Source organism: Miscanthus floridulus, chromosome 19 (assembly GCF_019320115.1).
Source record: "Miscanthus floridulus cultivar M001 chromosome 19, ASM1932011v1, whole genome shotgun sequence".
NCBI classification, from domain to species: Eukaryota; Viridiplantae; Streptophyta; class Magnoliopsida; order Poales; family Poaceae; genus Miscanthus; species Miscanthus floridulus.
Window position 1 is genome coordinate 88047842 of NC_089598.1, and position 19540 is coordinate 88067381.

A 19540-nucleotide genomic window follows, 5' to 3' on the forward strand; every position below is an offset into this window, starting at 1 on the left:
GTTTTTCATTTTTGACTCGTGAGGGCCACCCTATTTAATCAGCACCGGCGATTTCTTTTAACCTAATCCACTGCCGACATCGCCGCGCCCCCATCGTGCCCTAGCCACCGCAAGCCGCCGCAGCTGTGACTTCCCGCGCCGCCGAGCCCCGCACGCCTCAGCCCGTGCGCACGCCGCCGCCAGCTCACGCGCACGCCGGCGCCTGCCCCCGCGCCGCCAGCGCCTCTGTTCCAGCGCCATCGGGTCCCGCGCCGTGGTCTGCACCGCCGTGATCTAGAGCCGCCTCTCTGCCGTCCACATCCAGCGTCGGTAAGGGTCTGACCTAATGCCATTGCCCTTGACCTAGCTCCTAACTCACATTGCCTCGCTCGTAACCTAAATCGTTTTCAAAGCATTGTTCTCCATTGCATCTAGGTCTATCGATTAACTGCTCACCGCCAACCCTAACCCTAGCCGAGTCGGTGGTTCCCCGCGGGTCACTTCCCTTCTTCTCGGATCGCCGGTTTGTCAGGTAGCAAGCCACTCACTTCTATTTCGCATCTAAATTGCTTGCTCTCATAGGGTTTCGCATCTATTAGATATATCGTATTTACTTGTATATCCTTCTATTCCATCGTGCAGCGAGTCGGTGCCGTTGAGGTGTCAGTGGCAGTTGACAGTCAACTCGGAGCCAAGCTCACGAGTACGGATTGAGGCCAAGCCTCAAAAGTGTCAGTGGACAGTTGATCTTGTCAGCGGCAGTTTCTCTTATCAGATCAGATGGCTCACACCAAGAATGTTGGGGTGGTCCTAGAGATGATGATCAGAGGCCCCTGCCTTGCCTGCTTGCAGATCCAAAAGGCAAGGCGACAAAAAAGACTGCATCAAAGAAGCACAAGTACCCTGATGTAGAGACAGCGAGAGCAGCAGTAGTTGCTGAGGCCGCAGAGCGTGTCGAGAGAGGAGGTGCCCGCAGTGGAGTTGTCATTGCAGATCATCTGGCACCAAACGCGCAGGGCAGACTTGAGCAAATTGAGAGTCTTCATGGTAGTCCATTTGGGACTATCATGATGGTAGGACGATGTCTTCCCATTGTGGATCCTCAGCCTCAGGGGGAGTCACAGCAGGAGTTACAGTAGCAGCTCCCACCAGCAGAGCCTCAGTCAGCTCAGGAGACTCAGGAGGGTGAGCAGGCCAAGGAGGCCGAGGAGACAGAGTAGGCACCACTATCCCAACTACGCTGCTCTGGTCGTACCCGTGTTCTAGTCTCACCGAGGCCACCGACATAGCGGAGGGGATCACGTCCACCGCCTAGACCACAGGGTCCACCACCAGTAACCCACCTTGACTTGAGGGCCGCCACGGCCAAGCAGGTCTGACAGCTGAGGTTTGTAGAGTTTGAGGTGTGGTTTCCTCCGAGGAGGGATGACAGAGCTGCAGAGGGTTTCTATACACCGCTCTAGGAAGACTTCTACAATGCATATCTGAACAGTGGGGTAGTCTTCTGATCTCAAAGAGTCTGTAGTATTGAGGCTATTGTGGCAGCAGCCGGAGAGCATATCCGCCCCTACTTATCATATTTGCCGGGGCTGACAGATCTGATTGGGTGGACAGGATTATATGTACTATCTTGGGTTTGTCAGTTCTATGCTTCACTCTATGTTGACCCGCATCATAACTTTATACACTTTGCATTCAGAGGCAGAGACTATAGGATGATGAGTTTTAGGGCCAGGGAGATACTGAGGCTATAGGAGCAGCCTGTCAGGTTACATGAGGTATGTTATGGACAACAAGAGCCTCCCAGGCGTCCTCATGGAGGTTTGGTGCCCCCTACAGATCTTGTGCACCATTGCTTCAGGGAGCCCTTTGGTGAGGGGTCGAGGAGGAACCCTAGTGACCTTACTCCTATAGCTAGAGTGCTAGAGGCTATCATAAGGAGGACACTACTTCCTAGGTTGTGATACAGAGAGAGCTTGACTCGCCTCCAGCTTTGGCTCCTCAATGCCCTGATGCAGCAGACAGTGTTCGATATTTGGGATCTTCTTCTGTCTGAGATGGAGGACACGATAGCTAAGGGCTTCAAGGGTCGTAGGTAGCTTCCATATGCACATTGGATCACATTCCTTATGCTCAAGGCTATGCAAGTTAGGACACCAGAGATGGTTGCAGAGTACAGAGGTGCCACCATAGAGTTTCCAGCTTATAACATGGCATAGAGGATTAGGCATAGCACACCACAGGTACCCACTCAGCCTCGCCGTCGTCTAGATGTACCAGAGTCCGTAGCTCAGCAGGACGAGATTATCAGAGGCATAGCAGCTACTGAGGAGGAGCAGCTTGAGGCTCAGCAGGAGAGGAGCGAGTCTAGTGACAGTTCGGATGATGACTACCTGCCTATTCCTCATATGCCTCCACGTAGACACGATGAAGAGGCCGGCAGTTCTAGCTCCGCTCCACCTGCACCGTAGATGGACCCCGCTTTGATTGCTATTCTTGAGTGGATACAGCAGGATCAGGCACGATAGGCTTAGGAGACCGCTTTGATTTGCACAGTTTTAGGCTTGTCAGGACGAGTTCCAGCGACAGCAGCAGGTCCTCCTCCAGCAGCAGCAGCAGATGCATCAGCAGCAGTTACTCATGCAGCAGCAGCTTATGGGATTTATGCAGCATGTAGTAACAGCACTTGGGGCTCCATAGTCATAGCCTTCACCCCCAGCTTGCTGCCTGCCACCACTACGATGACTCCAGCAATACAGCCCAGTGGGCTTTAGAGTCAGGGATAGCCTCCAGCTCCGTTTGCTTCTCCCATAGTACAGGTGTCCCAGTGGTTATCCTCACCAGTGGTAGCCCCGTAGTTCACACCATATCATACGGGCTTCACACCGGATCAGTCACCCTCGCTATTTGTACCTAACACGTCAGTCTCCAGGAGTCTTGGAGCATCTTTCAGCGAGTTGACAGGGATGCCTATACTGCCACATATGTATGCCCTAGGTCCCTCTACAGCAGCTCCTGTCGCCGTGACTACTCAGAGGCTTCCTTCTTCTGTGGCATCTTTAGATCCTACGACAGACATACTAGCAGCATCACAGGCAGCACCTGCCCCAGCTCAGACCCAGACTGCTTCAGCGATGCTTCCAGCCATAGAGGGTTAGTACAGAGCTCAGGGTTAGATGATGATGGCACCCAGTTCCAGCTTGCCCCTCGTACTTCAGCGCCCGGCTCGTCCGCTGTAGCCCCGCCGACCGACCCTTAGGTTTTGGTGTTTGACACCAAAGGGGGAGAGGGTTCGAGTATGTAGACTCAGGGGGGAGCGACTTTTAGGGGGAGTCTAGTTAGCTATTAGTCTATTATATACATTTAGAGTTTTATTTGTGTGATACACTATTACTATTATGCATTCGTGTGTTTACTTTCATGCATACTATTATATCTATGTGATAGTGATATCTACGTGATTGTGATATATGACATGTGTGCTCTCTACTTTGTATTCATTAATATGTCATATCACTTGTGTTATGCTCATTTGCTTTTGCTTCCGCGTTTATACTCCGATGGAAATAAGCTTTATTACTTGTACTCATGATTATTTCATATCTTTTGAGTACATCGTGTTGGCTTGGGTCATATAAGCTTGCCTAACACTTTTGTTCTTATTGACAAAAGCTTATATGAATCAAGCATGTCAAAAACCTCACTCTTTCATGAATCACCAAAAAGGGGGAGATTGAAAGCATCTAGGCCCCTAGTTGGGTTTCGGTGATTAATGACAATACAAGATTACTATGACTAACGTGCGTTTTGTAGAGGCAATTAAGTTAGGTCATGGTAATGGGGATCAATTGGGCAATCGAGGTGGTCATGCCCCTACGATGGAAATCGTTTCGGTTTTCAAAGGATGGACGACAAGGTTAAGGATGACTAGTTCTAAGTGTCGATTAGAGTTGGAGTGACACTTAGAGTAGTTTAGGACTTTGTTTTTCCTTTGGCCGTACTATTAAGGGGGGTATGGACGGGTAGCTTGACGTAGATAAGTCTAGTGAGTTAGGTGTGGTACACACTTGTTGAAACTAGCACTAGGTAGCTCCTACATATGCCTAAGATCCAATGGAGCAAACTTCATTTACATATGATCGAGAGTTGGAAGTGAATGGAGGGTCAAATGCTGACCGGACGCTGGCTCCGGTGCGACCGGACGCTGGCCGCAGGGTCTGGTCAGTTCATTTGACCAAGGAGATTTTGTCTGGCGCGACCGGACGCTGGAGTGGTCAAGTGACCGGACGCTGAGAGGCAGCGTCCGGTCGACTCCAGTAAGGTTCCAGAAGTGAATATCTACGACCGGACCCTGGGGGTTCAGCGTCCGGTCGAGTATAGTAAGGTTCCAGTGAGGGTTTAATGCGACCGGACGCGTCCGGTCAGTGGTGATCGGACCCTGCCAGCGTTCGGTCAACACATAATCACCGGTGTGCGGGTTGAACTGACCAGAGTGTCCGGTCAACATGACCGGAGCATCCGGTCACCCCGCAAGTGGCTCATAACGGTTTGTTTTTCAGGCTGCCTTATAAATAGAAGCTCCACTCGTGTGTGGAGTAACTTTTGCTCATTCCAACAGCTGAGATACACGTTTGTGAGTGCCAAGAAGAGCAAGGTCCTAGTGAGGTGATTGAGATTTGAGAATCCAAGAGAGTAGCCTTATTAGTGAATCAAGAGTAGCAAAGTGTGCATCCACCGTTCTCATTAGGCTTCGCGTGGTCAAGTGAGAGTTCGTGCTTATTACTCTTGGTGATCGCCATCACCTAGATGGCTTGGTGGTGATTGGGAGCTTGGTGGTCACCCGGCGGAGCTTGTGGGTGACCCAACTCAAGTTGTGAGCGGTTTTGGGTGATTCACCGCGATGGAGTGTCAAAGAATCAACCTGTAGGGAGCACTTGATCCTTGCGCGGATCAAGGGGGTGCTACACCCTTGCGTGGGTGCTCCAACGAGGACTAGTAGGGAGTGGCGACTCTCCGATACCTCGGCAAAACATCGCCGTGTTTCTCTCTCTCCATTTACTTTGAGCAATTACTTTGAGCATTTACTTTGAGCAATTCAATACTTGTTTTCACATTCATAGAATTGCCATGCTAGAGTAAGTTTGGAGCATAGGTTGCAAGTCCTTTGTGCGTTAGATTGATAGAAACATTTTTCTAGGCACAAGGGGTTAATTGGGCTAACTGTAGGATTTAATTATTGCAAGAAAATTTAGAATTAGCCTAATTCACCCCCTCTCTTGGGCATCTTGATCCTTTCAGCACCGAACCTACCTCACGCCGCATGCCCCTGCGCCTCCCGCCTCGCGCGCGTGCACCCCTGCACCTAGCTCCTCGCACGGTTGCACCGGACCCGCCTCGCGCCACGCGCCACCTGCGCCTCGTGCCACGCGCTGCCGGCGCCCCCACGCCCGTGTCAACCTTCATTGGACGACAGCAAGTAGATCAGCACATGTTACATCCGTATGTTTCATGCGTTTTAGATGTATATTGCTTATGTTTTATTTGGATGTTGCAAAGTATATTTGGTGTTGCATATGTTGCAATAGCTATACACGTGTCTTACAAGTGTATGTTTTGAATGTTTCAGCTGTTTTAAATGTATGTTGCAAGTGTTTCATCTGGACGCTGCATATGTTGTAGTAGCTATACACGTATTTGGAAGTGTGTTTTCTAAATGTTTCAACTGTTTCATCTAGATGTTGCATGTTTTCATCTGTATATTGCATATGTTACAGTGACTATACACGTACATTGCATGTGTATATTCTAAATGCTTCACCTATTTCAGACGTATGTTGTAAGTGTTTTATCTGAATGTTGTTATATGTTGCAATGGTTATATACCTATGTTGCAAACTTATGTTTCAATTGTTTCACATGGTTTCGGTATGTTGCAGCAGGTGTTGCTCCCCACGCGCTCTGACTCGCGGGCACGCATGTGTTGCACGTACCCATCCAACATTGCTTATCTCTGTCATGCGGGCCAACTCTAATAGTCGGACGTGCTGCAACGGGCAGTGTCGGTGTTTCGAACAAACACCAACTAATAAATTTATATTGTTGCGCGTTAGGCTCGGATGGTGTACTAAATGACACAAGGTTTATACTGGTTCGGACAGAATGTCCCTACGTCCAGTTTGCTGCTGCTCGTGTTATTAGTACCGAAAAAGGTTTGTAGTAAGGGGTACAAATGGTCGAGAGAGGGACAGGTTCCAAGTCTCTGATGGAAAGGTTGAAAGGACGCCAAGCGCTCGGTTGCTGCTTAGCCGTGTGTTGTGTGTGGAGTTGATACGTCCCTTTAGTGGGGCGTCCTACCCTCCCTTTTATAGATCAAGGGGGAGCAGGGGTTACAGATGGGAGAAAGAGGAAAAAACTAAAGGTAGAGAAGGTCCTTCGAGGGTGCCGGGTCTTCCTTTTCCCTTGAGCCTACCCTGCTGACATGGCAGACCACGCCAGGGATAGCATGTTTCGTTGATCCTGATAGGGCTGGGCTCTGGCTTCGTCTCAGCGAGTGGTCATGTCCCATCCTCCCCCGGGGGACGGTGCGGTGTGTCAGGACGTCGAGCCATGACTCTGCGGGGAGTAGACGAGGAAATGACTATATTCTTGTTACTGTAGATGACGTGAGTTCTTGGATTGTAGTGGTTGTTGTATGCATGTGTTAGTATCCGCGTCCGTGGGCTGATGGCGGCGCCTACAACATTGTAGGACAAAAGTCGGCGCCTACAACACTGTTCGGGCTCTGTTAGGTCGGAAAGGGCTTAAAGCGCCCGTCCCATCGTATCCTGACGGTACCTTCCTGCAGGCGTGCATGACATGGTCCTTGGTACTGCGGTTGACCTGAGTGTCCTGTCTTTCCCCCTGTTCGTCATCATGAAGGAGCAGGGTGCAATCGTCGGGCGAGGCGGAGCCTGCCCTTAGACGTCGGCGAGGCGGAGCCTGCCCTCAGTCGTCGGACGAGGCGGAGCCCGCCCTCGGACGTCTGGCGGGGTGGAGCCAGCCCTCCGACGTCGGGCGATGCAGAGCCAGCCCTCAGCCGTCGGGCGAGGCGGAGTCTAGCCCTTGGGAGTCTAGCCCTCAGCCGTCGTTCGGACAAGAAGCGTAGTAGCGTTCTTGTCTGACCGGAAGCGTCAACGTTCGATAGTTATTAGTTCCACCTCATTAGGTACCCTGGTATTAGGTCCCCCATAGGCAGTCACTGCCCAAATGGTCGAGCACTCCCCGGTCAAAGTGCATGCACGCACACAGAGCGCCAGAGCGGGCCAGCATCCAATGGATGTAGAACTAGGTACCTCTGCACTATCAGGCTTGGTCCTCCACGGTAGATCATGCAGCCGTGAGTCAACACGTGTACGCTCGCTATGCTCCCACCTTCTCTCTCGCTTGCAGCTGGGCGGGCCCCGCGCACATGCTCGCCCGTACGGGCGCAGCAACCGCACGCGCGGACGCAGCAGCAGCAGGCACGGGCAGCGAAGCACGGGGGTAGGCGCAACAGCACGCTCGGGGGCACAACAAGCCAGCAGGCGCAGCAGCAGCATGCGGGTACGCGGGCGTCCGGGCGCTAGCATAGCCCCTCTTAGTTAGGCCGCTTTTGAAAACTCAAGTCTCCTTAGAATCCATGATTTTTTTCAGGGTTGAATAACTCATTGAGTTATTTAAGAAGTGTTTTCCATTCCTATGTGCCTTCCCCTTGCTTGTGAATCTATTCTATCGTGTCTTGTATTCTGAATAACTATAATCTATGGTCGGCCGCCCATGCTCCTCGAAGAACACGTAATGGAAATTCTAGATTTCTGGTGTTGTAAGAAGGATTGAAAATATTGTTTTCAAGGATAGAGACAAACCGAGCAGCTTCGGTTGCTTGATGTAGCTGTTTTATATGGAATCTCACATATATTCAATCATGCCGAGGTCAGAAAGTGTTCTTATCATCCTTCTTACCTCAGTTCTGACTCTAACCTTAGTCATTCTAATATAATCCAGATACATTTTGGTTAGGGAATGGAGATGGACCTCCTGCCCCTCGTCCATTTGGTGATCTGATTCTCACAATGTGTTGGCAACTACTACTTGGAAACTAGGAAGGGGCATAAGAACCAGTGGTGAAAATTTATAGGGAAATCAGTGGAAATTTGATTTTAGTTACGATCACTTGTTTGATTCATGGAGGTAAATAAAAGGAGAGGTTGGAGAGAAAATACATCTCTCGTCTGGTGAAAAATTATAAGTCATAATGAACTATGAGGGTACATTTAAAATATCCAGTTTAGCAGTTGCCAAGAAACAAAGATGGCACCAAAAAAAAAAGGTGGTGAAAGTGATATAACCTAGTATCTCGTATCTACCCAACAGTTCAACTTAATTCATTAGTCATTACAAGAGGATCACAACAAACTGAATCGGCCTGGTAATGCTCTATCAAACGATATTTACAGTCAGCCAAGACTACCACAGGAAAGGGAGTTTGCCACCAGTTATAGTCACCAACCACTTTATCTTTCTCCCAGGCTTCGTCGGAGAACAGTCTTTAGACCCTTCCCTATCACTAACACAAACTCACTCTACAACGCCCATTACAAAGCACAATCAGAAGCTGCAGACCAGCTTATACCATGATTATGAGCTCTTTATCCAAAACTACTTCCTGCTTATAAAGCCAGCCTGGGTTGTTGGTTTGCACGCATATTATTGCGCCTCATCCTCAAACCCACGTCCTCTTCCTGATCTCGCAGGACAAGAGCTCGGTCCTGGTCATCTGACCCTATAGTTGCTCCAGATTCACTTGGCTCGGGTGAGTGCGAGTCCTCGCCAAAGTTGTGCAGCCTCCGGCCAATCAGATAGCGGTCATCCCTGATGGAGTTGTGGAGGTTGGTGAACCAGACATGGAATCTCTTGCCACAAAAGAAGAGTGCGCTGAAGATCAGGCATCCAAGCCAGGCAAAGCGGTACACTGCTGAGTTCACTATGAGTGGGTAACCCAGCACCGGGAAGATGCCCCTTGCAAGGACGTATGGGACACAGAGAGCTGTAAGGAGTTTGGTGACAATCGGCATTATAATTTCATGGAGGACCCACAGACCCCTTAAACGGGAGAAGCCATCATCTCTAACTCTCTCAAACTTTGACCTCCAGCTTTCATCAACCAAAGGTGCCATCTGATCCAACATAACCTGGAAAGTCTCATAGAAGGTTGGTCAATGTACTCAATCCTATTCTATGCAAATATCCAAATAGGTAACTAACCTATAGAAACAAGATTGATAAGTAGCTGGGAAATGAATAGTGAGGACACAAGAATCAGAGATCTATAATCTTACCAGTCTAGTCCATATTTTCAAGAATATTAGCCCCAGTGCCCAATCCTGGTACAATAGGAAGACAGGGCTCTCATCAATAGGCACCCTCATGGGTACGATGACCAGCAGCTCAAAAAGGAGTCCAATCAGCACAGGAATAACAAAGATCTGAAAGAAAAGATTGACGCTGCTGTTTAGATCCATAATAACAATGAGTCACATAGAAAACAGTACTACCGCAAATCAGAGAACTCCCACAAGTTCAAAAGGGGGATAGTTGAAACAGTAGAAGTTCATTCTAGAAGAATTACCCATATTGACAAGAGAAAAGAGCTCTTCAAAACAATTGAGCACCACTTGCAGATCTGTTGTACCAGAAATCCCAGCTGTCGTGATCTGATGTAATCAATCGCATATCTGGTCCCAGCTGCCGCACTCCAGAGAATATAGTACCCAATGCTAAAGGAGAACAGATCTGATAGAGTTCCAAAAGGTGTCAGCAAACGTGTTATACAACTGATCTCGTTATTCATAAACATGAGGTCATATAACATCAATTCAGGAAACAGAATTCACATGCAGATTACCATTGCACTTGATGCCATGTGTGATTGGCAGGCGGGGAACAGCCTCAAAAACCAGACGGCCAAGCGAGATAGGAATAACTATCATTCCAGCATTGAATATCAGTAGTGTCATCCATGCCAGTACAAGCAAGAGCACGATCCGAAGCACAAAGCCATACCTTAAAGATGGGAAAAAGGTCAGATAACAAAACCATAGTTTATTATGTTGATATACTCAGTAAAATACTCTCGAGTATTTGTTGTAAACATGGATCATTACTCAATTATGTTGATATATAATCTATGTGCCAAATTTGATTCAGAAAATTTGTGCAGATAATTGGACCACAGCTGTTTTCAGTTTTTTTTTTCCTAAACAAACTCAGTTATGTACTTATGTTCAAAGCTGTTTGGTTATTTTGATAGTGTAATCTGTGTAGTTTGCAAAATTCATGGAAAGATAGGCCATAGGTACTTCTTTTCCACAAATCTAGCGATTATACTTACTCAGAGTCTCCCTGATCATCTACATCAGATTCTTCAGTGGCATCATTTGCTTCATTTGCATTTCCCCTGCCATTATCTTCTGCGGCAACATGTTGTATCATGCGTTGTTCGACCTGTGGGGCAACCATTTCCCGCCCACCATGTCCCCTGTCTCTTCTTTCTGCCCTGCCATTCCAATTTTCCTGCCCACCGTTTTCTTCAGGTTTTGGCAGCAAGAAATCGGTTAAGCTAAGGGCCCAACCAACCGCAGCAAACCAATGATGTAAAAGAGATTTAATGGTTGCACGAGGCTTGAAATGCTCAATAGCGAATGGTATGCATATTTGGAACAGAAGGACATCAACTGGAATCTCAGTAAACGGGTCAAATATGCTGCAATTCCACAGGAGGCAAACAACATTTAGGAATGGAATTCCAAATGACAAAAAAAAAGCGGAATATATGTTGGGTAAGCTAACTCACGTGATGTCCAGAGGAAAAATTGAAGGAGCTACTCTCATGGCCAGTTTTACAGGTAAGAATACCAACATGACAATCAAACTTCCATACACTGCAACTGACAAAAGAACTCGCCGGGCATGCTTATGCACAGGATCGTCAATCAAATCCCTAAATGGATTGTAATTTGGATCAGCAGGGTCCCGCAGAAAATAAAGAACTCCATTGCGCAGCACCTACCACAATAAGGTAAAAAGAAAGTGAGATCAGTGGGACGTAAGAGAATTTAAATGTTTTGAGTGCTGTTGCTCGAAATATCAAGTGGCTGAGCAATACCCCTCGAAGAAGGCTGACAAATATGCTTATTTGGAGCATATACACAATCCCAACTAGCCAATGGATAGATGAGCTCGCCAAGGGTGATATAGTAAAGAATTCAACTCTCTGCGCAATTGTTGTGCCCAACATCTTTAGAGTGCAAACATCAAGCCACCAACCACACATGAGAGGAAATACACCAAGCTCAATGACCAGAAGGAATGCAACTTTGACCATAGTCATAAGGTGCTTCATTCCAGCAAAGAACTGCCTGCATAGAGAAGGGATGGCCTCTAATATAGTAGCTATACCATAGAGTCTTCCGATGGTGAAACGTTCTCCCCTGGCATATCGAAGTAAAGCCAGCGATCCAATGTACAAAAATACAAGACAGAAGATGAACATGTATCCAACAGCAAGAGTTGTCAAATCCGAAAGGTAAGATGAGCCAATTGTTGTTCCTTTCATCAGACTGCTCTTCCCAGTGCCTTGAATTACACTAAGACCAGTGGCATTTATCTTCAAGGATTGAGTAACAACCTCAATCACATGCCCGATAACACCTTCATTATTACTGTCAGAAGAAAAATTCTTCACAACATTAAGTGCGCTCTTCAATGTATCATTAGCTATAGAAATAGCCGTTTCTGTGAAGGGCATCATTTTTGCCAGCATAGGAGTAGAAGCTGAAGAGAAAAACCATGATAGATAGTACAGGACAATCCTTCCCAATGAGAATGGAACAAAGATCACAACAATGAGGAATATAGCATTGCTGGCCAAAACCTGGAGAAAAGACATTCCTGTCAGTGTTTCGAAATATAAGAGATGTGACTGTAATAAAGGTTGGAAAAGAACATGCAATTTACTAGCAAAAAACAATAAAAAATTTATGGTAATAACTATGAAAGTACATTCAACTATGAATCTGATGATGCAGTGTAACAAAATTTTATCAAGCTGCTCTTGTGCCAGCCACTTTCATTTCATATTTGATATGAATTTTTTTAAAACCAAAACTTGGGTAAATGATCTTAATTATCACCAATATGATATTCAACATAAAAGCTCCTTGAAACTCTATTTCAAAGGGCCCTACTAGTAAGACTCCTTATCACTAAATTGGACATAATAATTACTTCCTCCATTCCAAATGTTGTAGTTATAATATTCTCTAGTCAAATTTCTCCAACTTTGACCGTATTGTTAGAAAAATACTTTCATTAGATCCAAAATAAAATGTCCTTATGGTGCATTTATTTGGTGTTGTAGATGTTAACACATCTTTCTGTAAACTTGGTCAAAGTTATAGAAGTTTGAATTAGGACAAAATAAAAATGGCCTGCAATTTGGAACAAAGGGAGTGGAAGAGTTCTCAATGTTTTGCAGTAGCATGGCAACACAACTCTGAAACTCAAAATAGTTATGCCAACACATGTAGATCTACCAAAAAAAAGTATTGTAGGAAAAATAGTACTCACTGTTATTGCGTTCTCAACCAAGTGGAAGACAGGGCCTTGCATACCAACAAGTTCATCAAAAGGAACGTCCTCTGCACCATCTGCGTCATCCAGACCATCAAGCATCTGCTCAACCTGAGCCTCAAGTCGTTCTAATCGAGCAGCAACATTTTCAGCATTCCTCCTCAGAAGTTCACCAGGACCAATTCCTTGGGCTTCTGCTAATTCATCAATATTTCCATCTGCAGGAACCCTATTATTAGGACCAGCTAGCCTCCTGACAGCCCGAGCACCATGCCTTTCACGGCCTCCATCATCCCTCTCAGCATCATGTCCACCAAGTTCACGCAAATGCCTTATGTAGTCCCGTAATGAGGTGGCTCCGAGAAATACAAGGACAATGATAGCTGAGAGAAGGAACCCATGAAGGCAATCACTAAGGATCAACTGAGCACTGATGTGACTGAGGAACAGCCTTTGTGCTTCACCAAGACTTCTCACAAATGTTAACCGCCATATCCAATAGGTAATGAACGGGATAATCATGAGCCAAACTGAGAGAACAAAGGCAAGCCGAAGGATGAATTGAAACACATGGCATGCTTTCATTCCAACACCAACTATCAGTTCCTGGAAAGGAAGTCTTGTCGGAGCATTCTCAGCGTACACGGGTGAGAAGGAGAATGCGTGTTTACAGACCTGCAGTGCACATATGCATAAATCAGAAATTATCTAGAGAAAATGGGGTGAAGACAAACAAGACACACACATCATCATCGTCATGAGTATATTTTTTCCTTTGCAATACAAGACATTACTACCCAGCCGTAGAGTTGTGCTTGGAACCACCAACTAAAACTTGTTCACTCATTTGCCCTAGACTAACAAAATGAATTATTCAAGAGGAGGTTCGTTCTAATGATTCCAATCCTAGAATTCCTCCAATTTTTTCATTTGTTCCGAAGGTGGCCTAAGAGAAGATAAGGCAACCGAAACTGCAAATCACATGTCAATACCAAGTCAATAGTCTCACTGCTAAGAAGCACAAGCAGACGCTGCAGGTTAACAGAATTATTTTTTTGATGAAACTGGAGGGGGTTAACAGAATTATTATGCCTCTGAAAATACTCTGAACCCACAACAGCAGCGGAGCATTATGAAAATACCTTTGCTAGCTGAATAATCATCAAAACCATCCAATTGTCCTGATTCTCAACCCTAATCCCCAAATTCTAGCAACTGAAAAGGCATAAATAATAGCCCTATCCATTATGAAAACCTATTAACATAGTTTTGACCCAATCTACAAAGAAACAGCACCCATAACGCCAGCTCAACGTTCAATCGATCGATTCCACCACGCAATCGAACTAATCAATCCCTAAAGCAACGACCCAGCGGCGTCCCTATCCGCGGGGTGAGGGCAGGGGCGGGGGGCAGTTTTATTACCTCGCACTGGCGCGAGTTGCTATGGTCGAGCCACTGGAGGAGGCAGTCCTGGTGCACGAACTTGATGCTGCCGCTGCAGGCGCACGGGTAGCGCAGCGGGTGGTCCTCGTCGCCGCGGTTGCGGCAGATCCGGCACACGTCCCCCTCCTCCTCCTCCTCGTCCTCCTCCTCACCGTGCGGCGGCCGCGGCTCCTCCGGCAGCTCGCCCGCGACGGCCCGCTCGGCGATCTCCGCCATGGCTGCCTCGATGGGGCAGCGGCGGCGAGGTTAGCCGCGTTCGATCGATCGCCCGGGGGGGACGCGGATAGGAGATGAAGGCGGTGGTGGGAAGTTGCAGCGAAAAGAGGAAGAAAAAACGTGGGTTTTTTTTCGTAGCCTCGTTAATGACGCGCTGGTGACGACTGACGAGGCGATGGCGGTCGGCTTAACGGGTCTCGATGGGACGGATATGGTGGTGTGGGTCGGTTTGGAGATCCGAACTTCTCTAGAGTGTTCAATTTATCAAGCCCGGCCTATTGGGTCTACACCGCTTTTTAAAAAAGAAAAATACGGAGCAAGTGTAGGTTTTTTTTTTCCACTTTTCCTATACTACACTCGCCTGAAATCTCTGTTAGCTTCAGGCGACGCTGCGTCCGTTGATGGAGCTTGAAGATCCGTGCGCTCTGTTGGGTTTGTATTGGAAAACGAACGTGATCCACTGGAAGCCAGACCCGCTAACACCGAACAGACCGGGCATTTGCATTTCGGAGTTTCTCGAGCTTGTCGCGGGACGGCGACTCTTGTGGCGAACTACGCGCTCCTCCCAGTCGAGCCGAGTCGGAGCCTCCCCTTCGCTGATTCGGAGGCTCAGTCGCCTCCGCCATTCCTTGAGATCGGCACCTACCTGCGTTCACCGCACGCTCCATTGAGGTTTGTTGCTTGAAAATCCCTTGTTGCTGCTGATTCGATTTGGTCCTCTTTGATTTTGTTAGTGGTTTCGGTTTGGATTGCTTGTAAGCAGTGGATTCGTAGCTAAGTTGGGCATTGCTGCTTGCTCATTTGAGTTTAGGGGTTGGCTCAGATGTTTTTTCAGTGTGGTGTGGCTTTGTAGATCTGGTTTTGGATGATGTGGTTCATGTAGTAGTTGTTCCCGTTAATTAGGTTTTGCTTGTCTAGGATTTCATTGGTACGTGGGTTGGATTCGTAGTTCATTTGCCGACAAGGCACAAGAGACTGCGACCTTGTCTGACCCAAGTGGCATGCTGCTGCCGTTGAATCTGACATTGAACAGATCCAATGCAGTTTTAGTGTCGTTGTCCATGACAAATTTTCTATCTTACTAGGTTCATGAAAACTGGAGGGGTTCCACTTCCATCCATCCCATATCTGAACATGGTATTCTGAACATGCAGTCTCGTTTCAGAGCAATCGGTGTCCTGATTTCGGACAGGGACACCAAGAAACTGCATCCAGTTTGACCTCCCCTGTTTGCTAGAGAACATAAACTGTCCAAGAAGGTAATGAAGCTCGATCTGCTTTCTTCTGCTCCGCTGTTTTTAGTTGTTCCTTTTTTGTTGTACCTTACTGCCGAACAAAGCCTCAGAGCTTGACTATCAGGCTAATATTGTTTCTGCGGATTAGAAAACATTGAAGGAATTAGCGCACATTTCAATACATGCATGCACTCTTCGATATTCTTTGATGTGTTTCTATCTAGAGTTTTAGCTTCAGGTTCTTGTCATTAGTCTCTTTCTGAAGTAACTTGTGCTGTGCGATCATTCCTGAATTCTACTGATCTGGTCCAGTCATAGGCCAGTTTTGATTGCAGTAAGTTCAAAGTGCAGCTTTCAGACATTGAAACAAATAATAGCTTCCTTTTCCAACCGCATCACTGGTCTGGATTTATACGTGAGTACACCCATATATCTTATCAGTTGCCAATTAGCAACTGCTGCGTCGGCGAACAAATCACCAGCAGTCCAGCACCCTAGCCCCTAGGTGATAACAGTTGTTTTCTTGCTCAACATAATTTGCTCTCAATATGAATGCGGGCAGATCTCTTGGTCGGCCATTATTCTGTGTTGCAAGCTTTTAATTTTCTAAAAACTGAATGCATGTGACGTGGTGTTTGTTTTTTTCCTAAAAATTGAATGCCCTCCTTCTCATGATCTGAAGGTATCTCAAATAGATGAACTCTGCTGATCCAAAAGCTCAAATAGATAAAGGCATCTGAATGTTGCAGTCATCAGCTTAGGTGTTATATATGTAGCTTAACTTTTTTTTTTCTGAAAACTGAATGAGAACTATTGCAAGTTCTTTGCACTCTGCATGTTTGCTTGTTTGAAAATGGCTGCTTGTGTTCATTAACCAAAAACGCGAAAGTGTATGTTTGAATGTGTTCTTGGAACAGTACTATAGGCATGAATATGATGTACAAATAATTTGACATTGACATTAACCATTAGGTGGCCACACATCATTGTTTTTTTACCATAAGGAGCCTCATCTTTCAGTTCTTACTGAATATACAGATTTATCTAAATTTTGATTGTTATTCTGCTTTTGAACCTTTTAGGTTGTGCACAACAGGACTTCCTAGCAATGTCACCGTTGAGGTTATGTCACTGTTGAGGTTGGGGATATGTCTTTCCACCTTCACAAGGTATTGTGCTTTTTTTCTGTGGATGTCTATAAGCCATTAAGTATGCGCTTCCTGTTAATGAGTCCTAGAATTAAAACTCTTTAAAGCTTTATTTATTTTAAGTCAAGAGCTATAAAATTTTTATTTATGAGGATACAAGTGGAATCACTCGCCTTGTGGTGAGACTAATTCCCTAGTTACTCTATTGGTTGCATGCAGGAGAATGTACTTGCTCCCATCTGAAAAAGGACTGAGATGAAAACATAGAGGTGACAGGCACTTCGGTTGTACAGCACAAGCTCACAACCATCGGCTAGTGCCGCTGCAAAATTACTTGAAGCCATCCAGATATTGATCTTGGTCAGTCATATGCTTCTTTCATTTGCCCATTTTCAATTTTAGTGGCACACTGTGTCATATGCCCAGCATTGAAAATATATTTCTGGCAAAACGTAGTATTGTATGGTTTTAATCTTCTTTTCCCTGTAGATCATCTTGCATCAATATTGTTCCTTGTGTATTCATGGCAAAGACTCGAGTTAGATTGTTGGCCTATACTGCTTGAGGAGGTCCAGGCAAAGTATGAGATGAATGCTGCAAAGGTGAGTTTATATTACTGCCAAGCTCATTTATTTATTATTGCTTGATTTTTGGTTAAACAGAATATTGTTGTACTTGTGCAACTATGATTTCCATTGCGATCGTTACTTACTCAGACTTCTGATATTCCAACAGCTGAGGATTTATCTATTATCAGAAGGTGTATGTATATTTTTTTTCTCTCCCTTCCTACAAACGTATATTTTCTCTAATGCAAAAGTGGTGTGCAGATTCAGTGTTGATGAATTTTGTCAAACATCAAGTCTTAGAGAATACAAGAGACGCTTGCATATTCTCTTTGCCTTCCATGGTGAGATTTCTGCTGGTGCTAGCATGGGTGGTTATTCAAGGTGAGATAAAAACTTGATCTATATTGTTTGCTTTGTTTAAGTTAGTTCAGTGTAGCTGTTGGAATTATTTTGCTTTTTCCACTATAACTAATTTTTCTTATCCTGAAAATAGTTTTTTTTACATTTGTCCACTCAGACAGTACTGCGGTGAAGAAAATCCAGAATATTTTGTACAATGTGTTTGGCTACTACATGCAGTTTTTGTCACTATAAGTCACTGTTGAATCTATGTGCAGTATTTCTGTTTCTTTTGTCCACGGCTGGTTCTGATAAAATTTCCAACCTCAAGTGTTCATGGGAAAATTGAAGAAGGTAAAAAAACCATTGAGGAGTTGAAAGATCACGTCAAGCTTTACAGCTGGGAGCAAGCGCCATAGTAGTGCTTCTATTGAAAAATTTAAAAGGACTAGGCAAAAGATTTTTAAGCTTCTGCATCGGTTCCTGTAATGTGAAACCAAACAAAATATATTGTGACTGAAACCCTTGGTGTTCCTTTACTCTGCTGCCCAAAAGAAAAAGAGCTTTTTTTATAATTTTTTCTCTCTGTTACTTCCAGTTGGGAGATGAGCTGGCTGCACCAAATCCATTGTTCTTGGAGCAGTCATATGATTCTGTACATTTACTACAGGAATTGAACTCGTAGAAGATGTGCAAGGTGTTAGCATCAATCATTCCACACTATTGAGCACAGATAACTGGAAGCACGTAAATCAGCAATATTTCAAATGCTTGGTCAGTCTATCCGCTTGTTTCACTGGCCACTATTTTTTATGAGTAATTGCTCCTTACTTGTAGTGAGACTATGACTTGGTTCATAAGGCTTGTGTAGCTTGATCCACCCTGTGATAGAATTGTAATTGTAGTTACACAATTAAAACATTCAGTTACACAATTGCAATCACCAACAATGTAAATTGCAGCTATTGGGCACTGTAATTGTGGTTCTCAGCATATGCAATTGTAGGTCTGAATATAATTTAATTTAAGCTTATAACATCATGTTGATTGCATAAATTACATAAATTAATTGGCCACCTAAATTGACCGCATGCTCCTTTTCTTGTGATTTGTGCTAATTCACCCTTTTTGTTTTGTTTATCGTGGTTTGTGCTTGCCGAAGCTAAGTTTTTGTCCTTGTCCTTTCATAGAAAAAATTTGTCTCTTGTGATTTGTGCTAACACTTAATGAACTTTGTTAATTATGATTTGTGCCAAAACACATCTCATTTTTGTCCTTGTCCTTGCACATCAATACAATACAGACTCCAGAAGCTAAGCTCCTCCTTGTTATTTTCTGTAGGAGTTTTTCTATTTCTGTGCATGATATTTGCTCATGATATTTTCTCTACAAAAGTGTGCCAGTGTGATCTCCAATAGCTGGAGCTGCTTATGGCCGCTCACTCGCATGCAAGAATGGTTGCAGTAGCATGCTAGTAGGATCTGCTTGTATAGATGAGATTTGTATTCTTTTTAGCTTAGCACTTTTTCTACTAATTTTCCATTAGTACTTAGGGAATCCTCATTACTTATTGATTTGTACTGATTAAACTATGGTCTTTTCATTGGTGATGTGATCATTCTTAGGGCCTGCATTGATAAGCAGGTTGGATTAGTGGTGTAGATGTCACCCAAGCTATTTAGTTACTTAGTGTCGGGTTCATCAAGCCGGGGTCCCCAATAGGACCGCTTCTCCGCAAACTCAGCCCAGCAGGCGGCACAGCGACAGCACGCGTCTGGGCCGGTCTAGATACACAACGACAGGCCGAGACCATGATCCGACCGCTAACCGACGCCCTCGACCAGAAGGCCTGGTTGGCGCTCCGACCAGGAAGGCTGGCCGAGACCGCAGTCCAACTCCAACCGAGTTCCCCGACGGGGAATACGCCAGATCTACTCACGCCGCACTTTCCCGACCAAAA

General features: G+C 45.6%; 1 protein-coding gene and 1 long non-coding RNA gene across 4 annotated transcripts; one reads left to right on the top strand and one right to left on the bottom strand.

Annotated features, from left to right (window-relative positions):
* Positions 1-8246: 8246 nt before the first annotated feature.
* On the bottom strand, positions 8247-14432 carry LOC136527056 (probable E3 ubiquitin ligase SUD1). Of its 2 annotated transcripts, XM_066519669.1 has the most exons (10): positions 14053-14432; positions 12625-13302; positions 11162-11929; positions 10850-11061; positions 10388-10759; positions 9902-10059; positions 9626-9789; positions 9336-9482; positions 8657-9188; positions 8247-8611 (listed from the first exon to the last, which is right to left on the bottom strand). In XM_066519669.1, exons 1-9 carry the CDS (start codon positions 14287-14289, stop codon positions 8667-8669), a joined length of 3258 nt encoding a protein of 1085 aa, XP_066375766.1. In that variant the 5' UTR covers positions 14290-14432; the 3' UTR covers positions 8247-8611; positions 8657-8666. The 2 variants fall into 2 exon arrangements, with proteins under 2 accessions (XP_066375766.1, XP_066375765.1); XM_066519668.1 differs by having other exon boundaries at positions 8247-9188.
* Positions 14433-14771: 339 nt separating this feature from the next.
* On the top strand, positions 14772-17289 carry LOC136525268 (uncharacterized). Of its 2 annotated transcripts, none has more exons than XR_010776467.1 (5): positions 14772-14961; positions 15375-15548; positions 16607-16693; positions 16870-17032; positions 17162-17289. It is a non-coding gene; the product is annotated as an uncharacterized lncRNA (long non-coding RNA). The 2 variants fall into 2 exon arrangements; XR_010776466.1 differs by having other exon boundaries at positions 16892-17032.
* The last annotated feature ends 2251 nt before the right edge of the window (positions 17290-19540 follow it).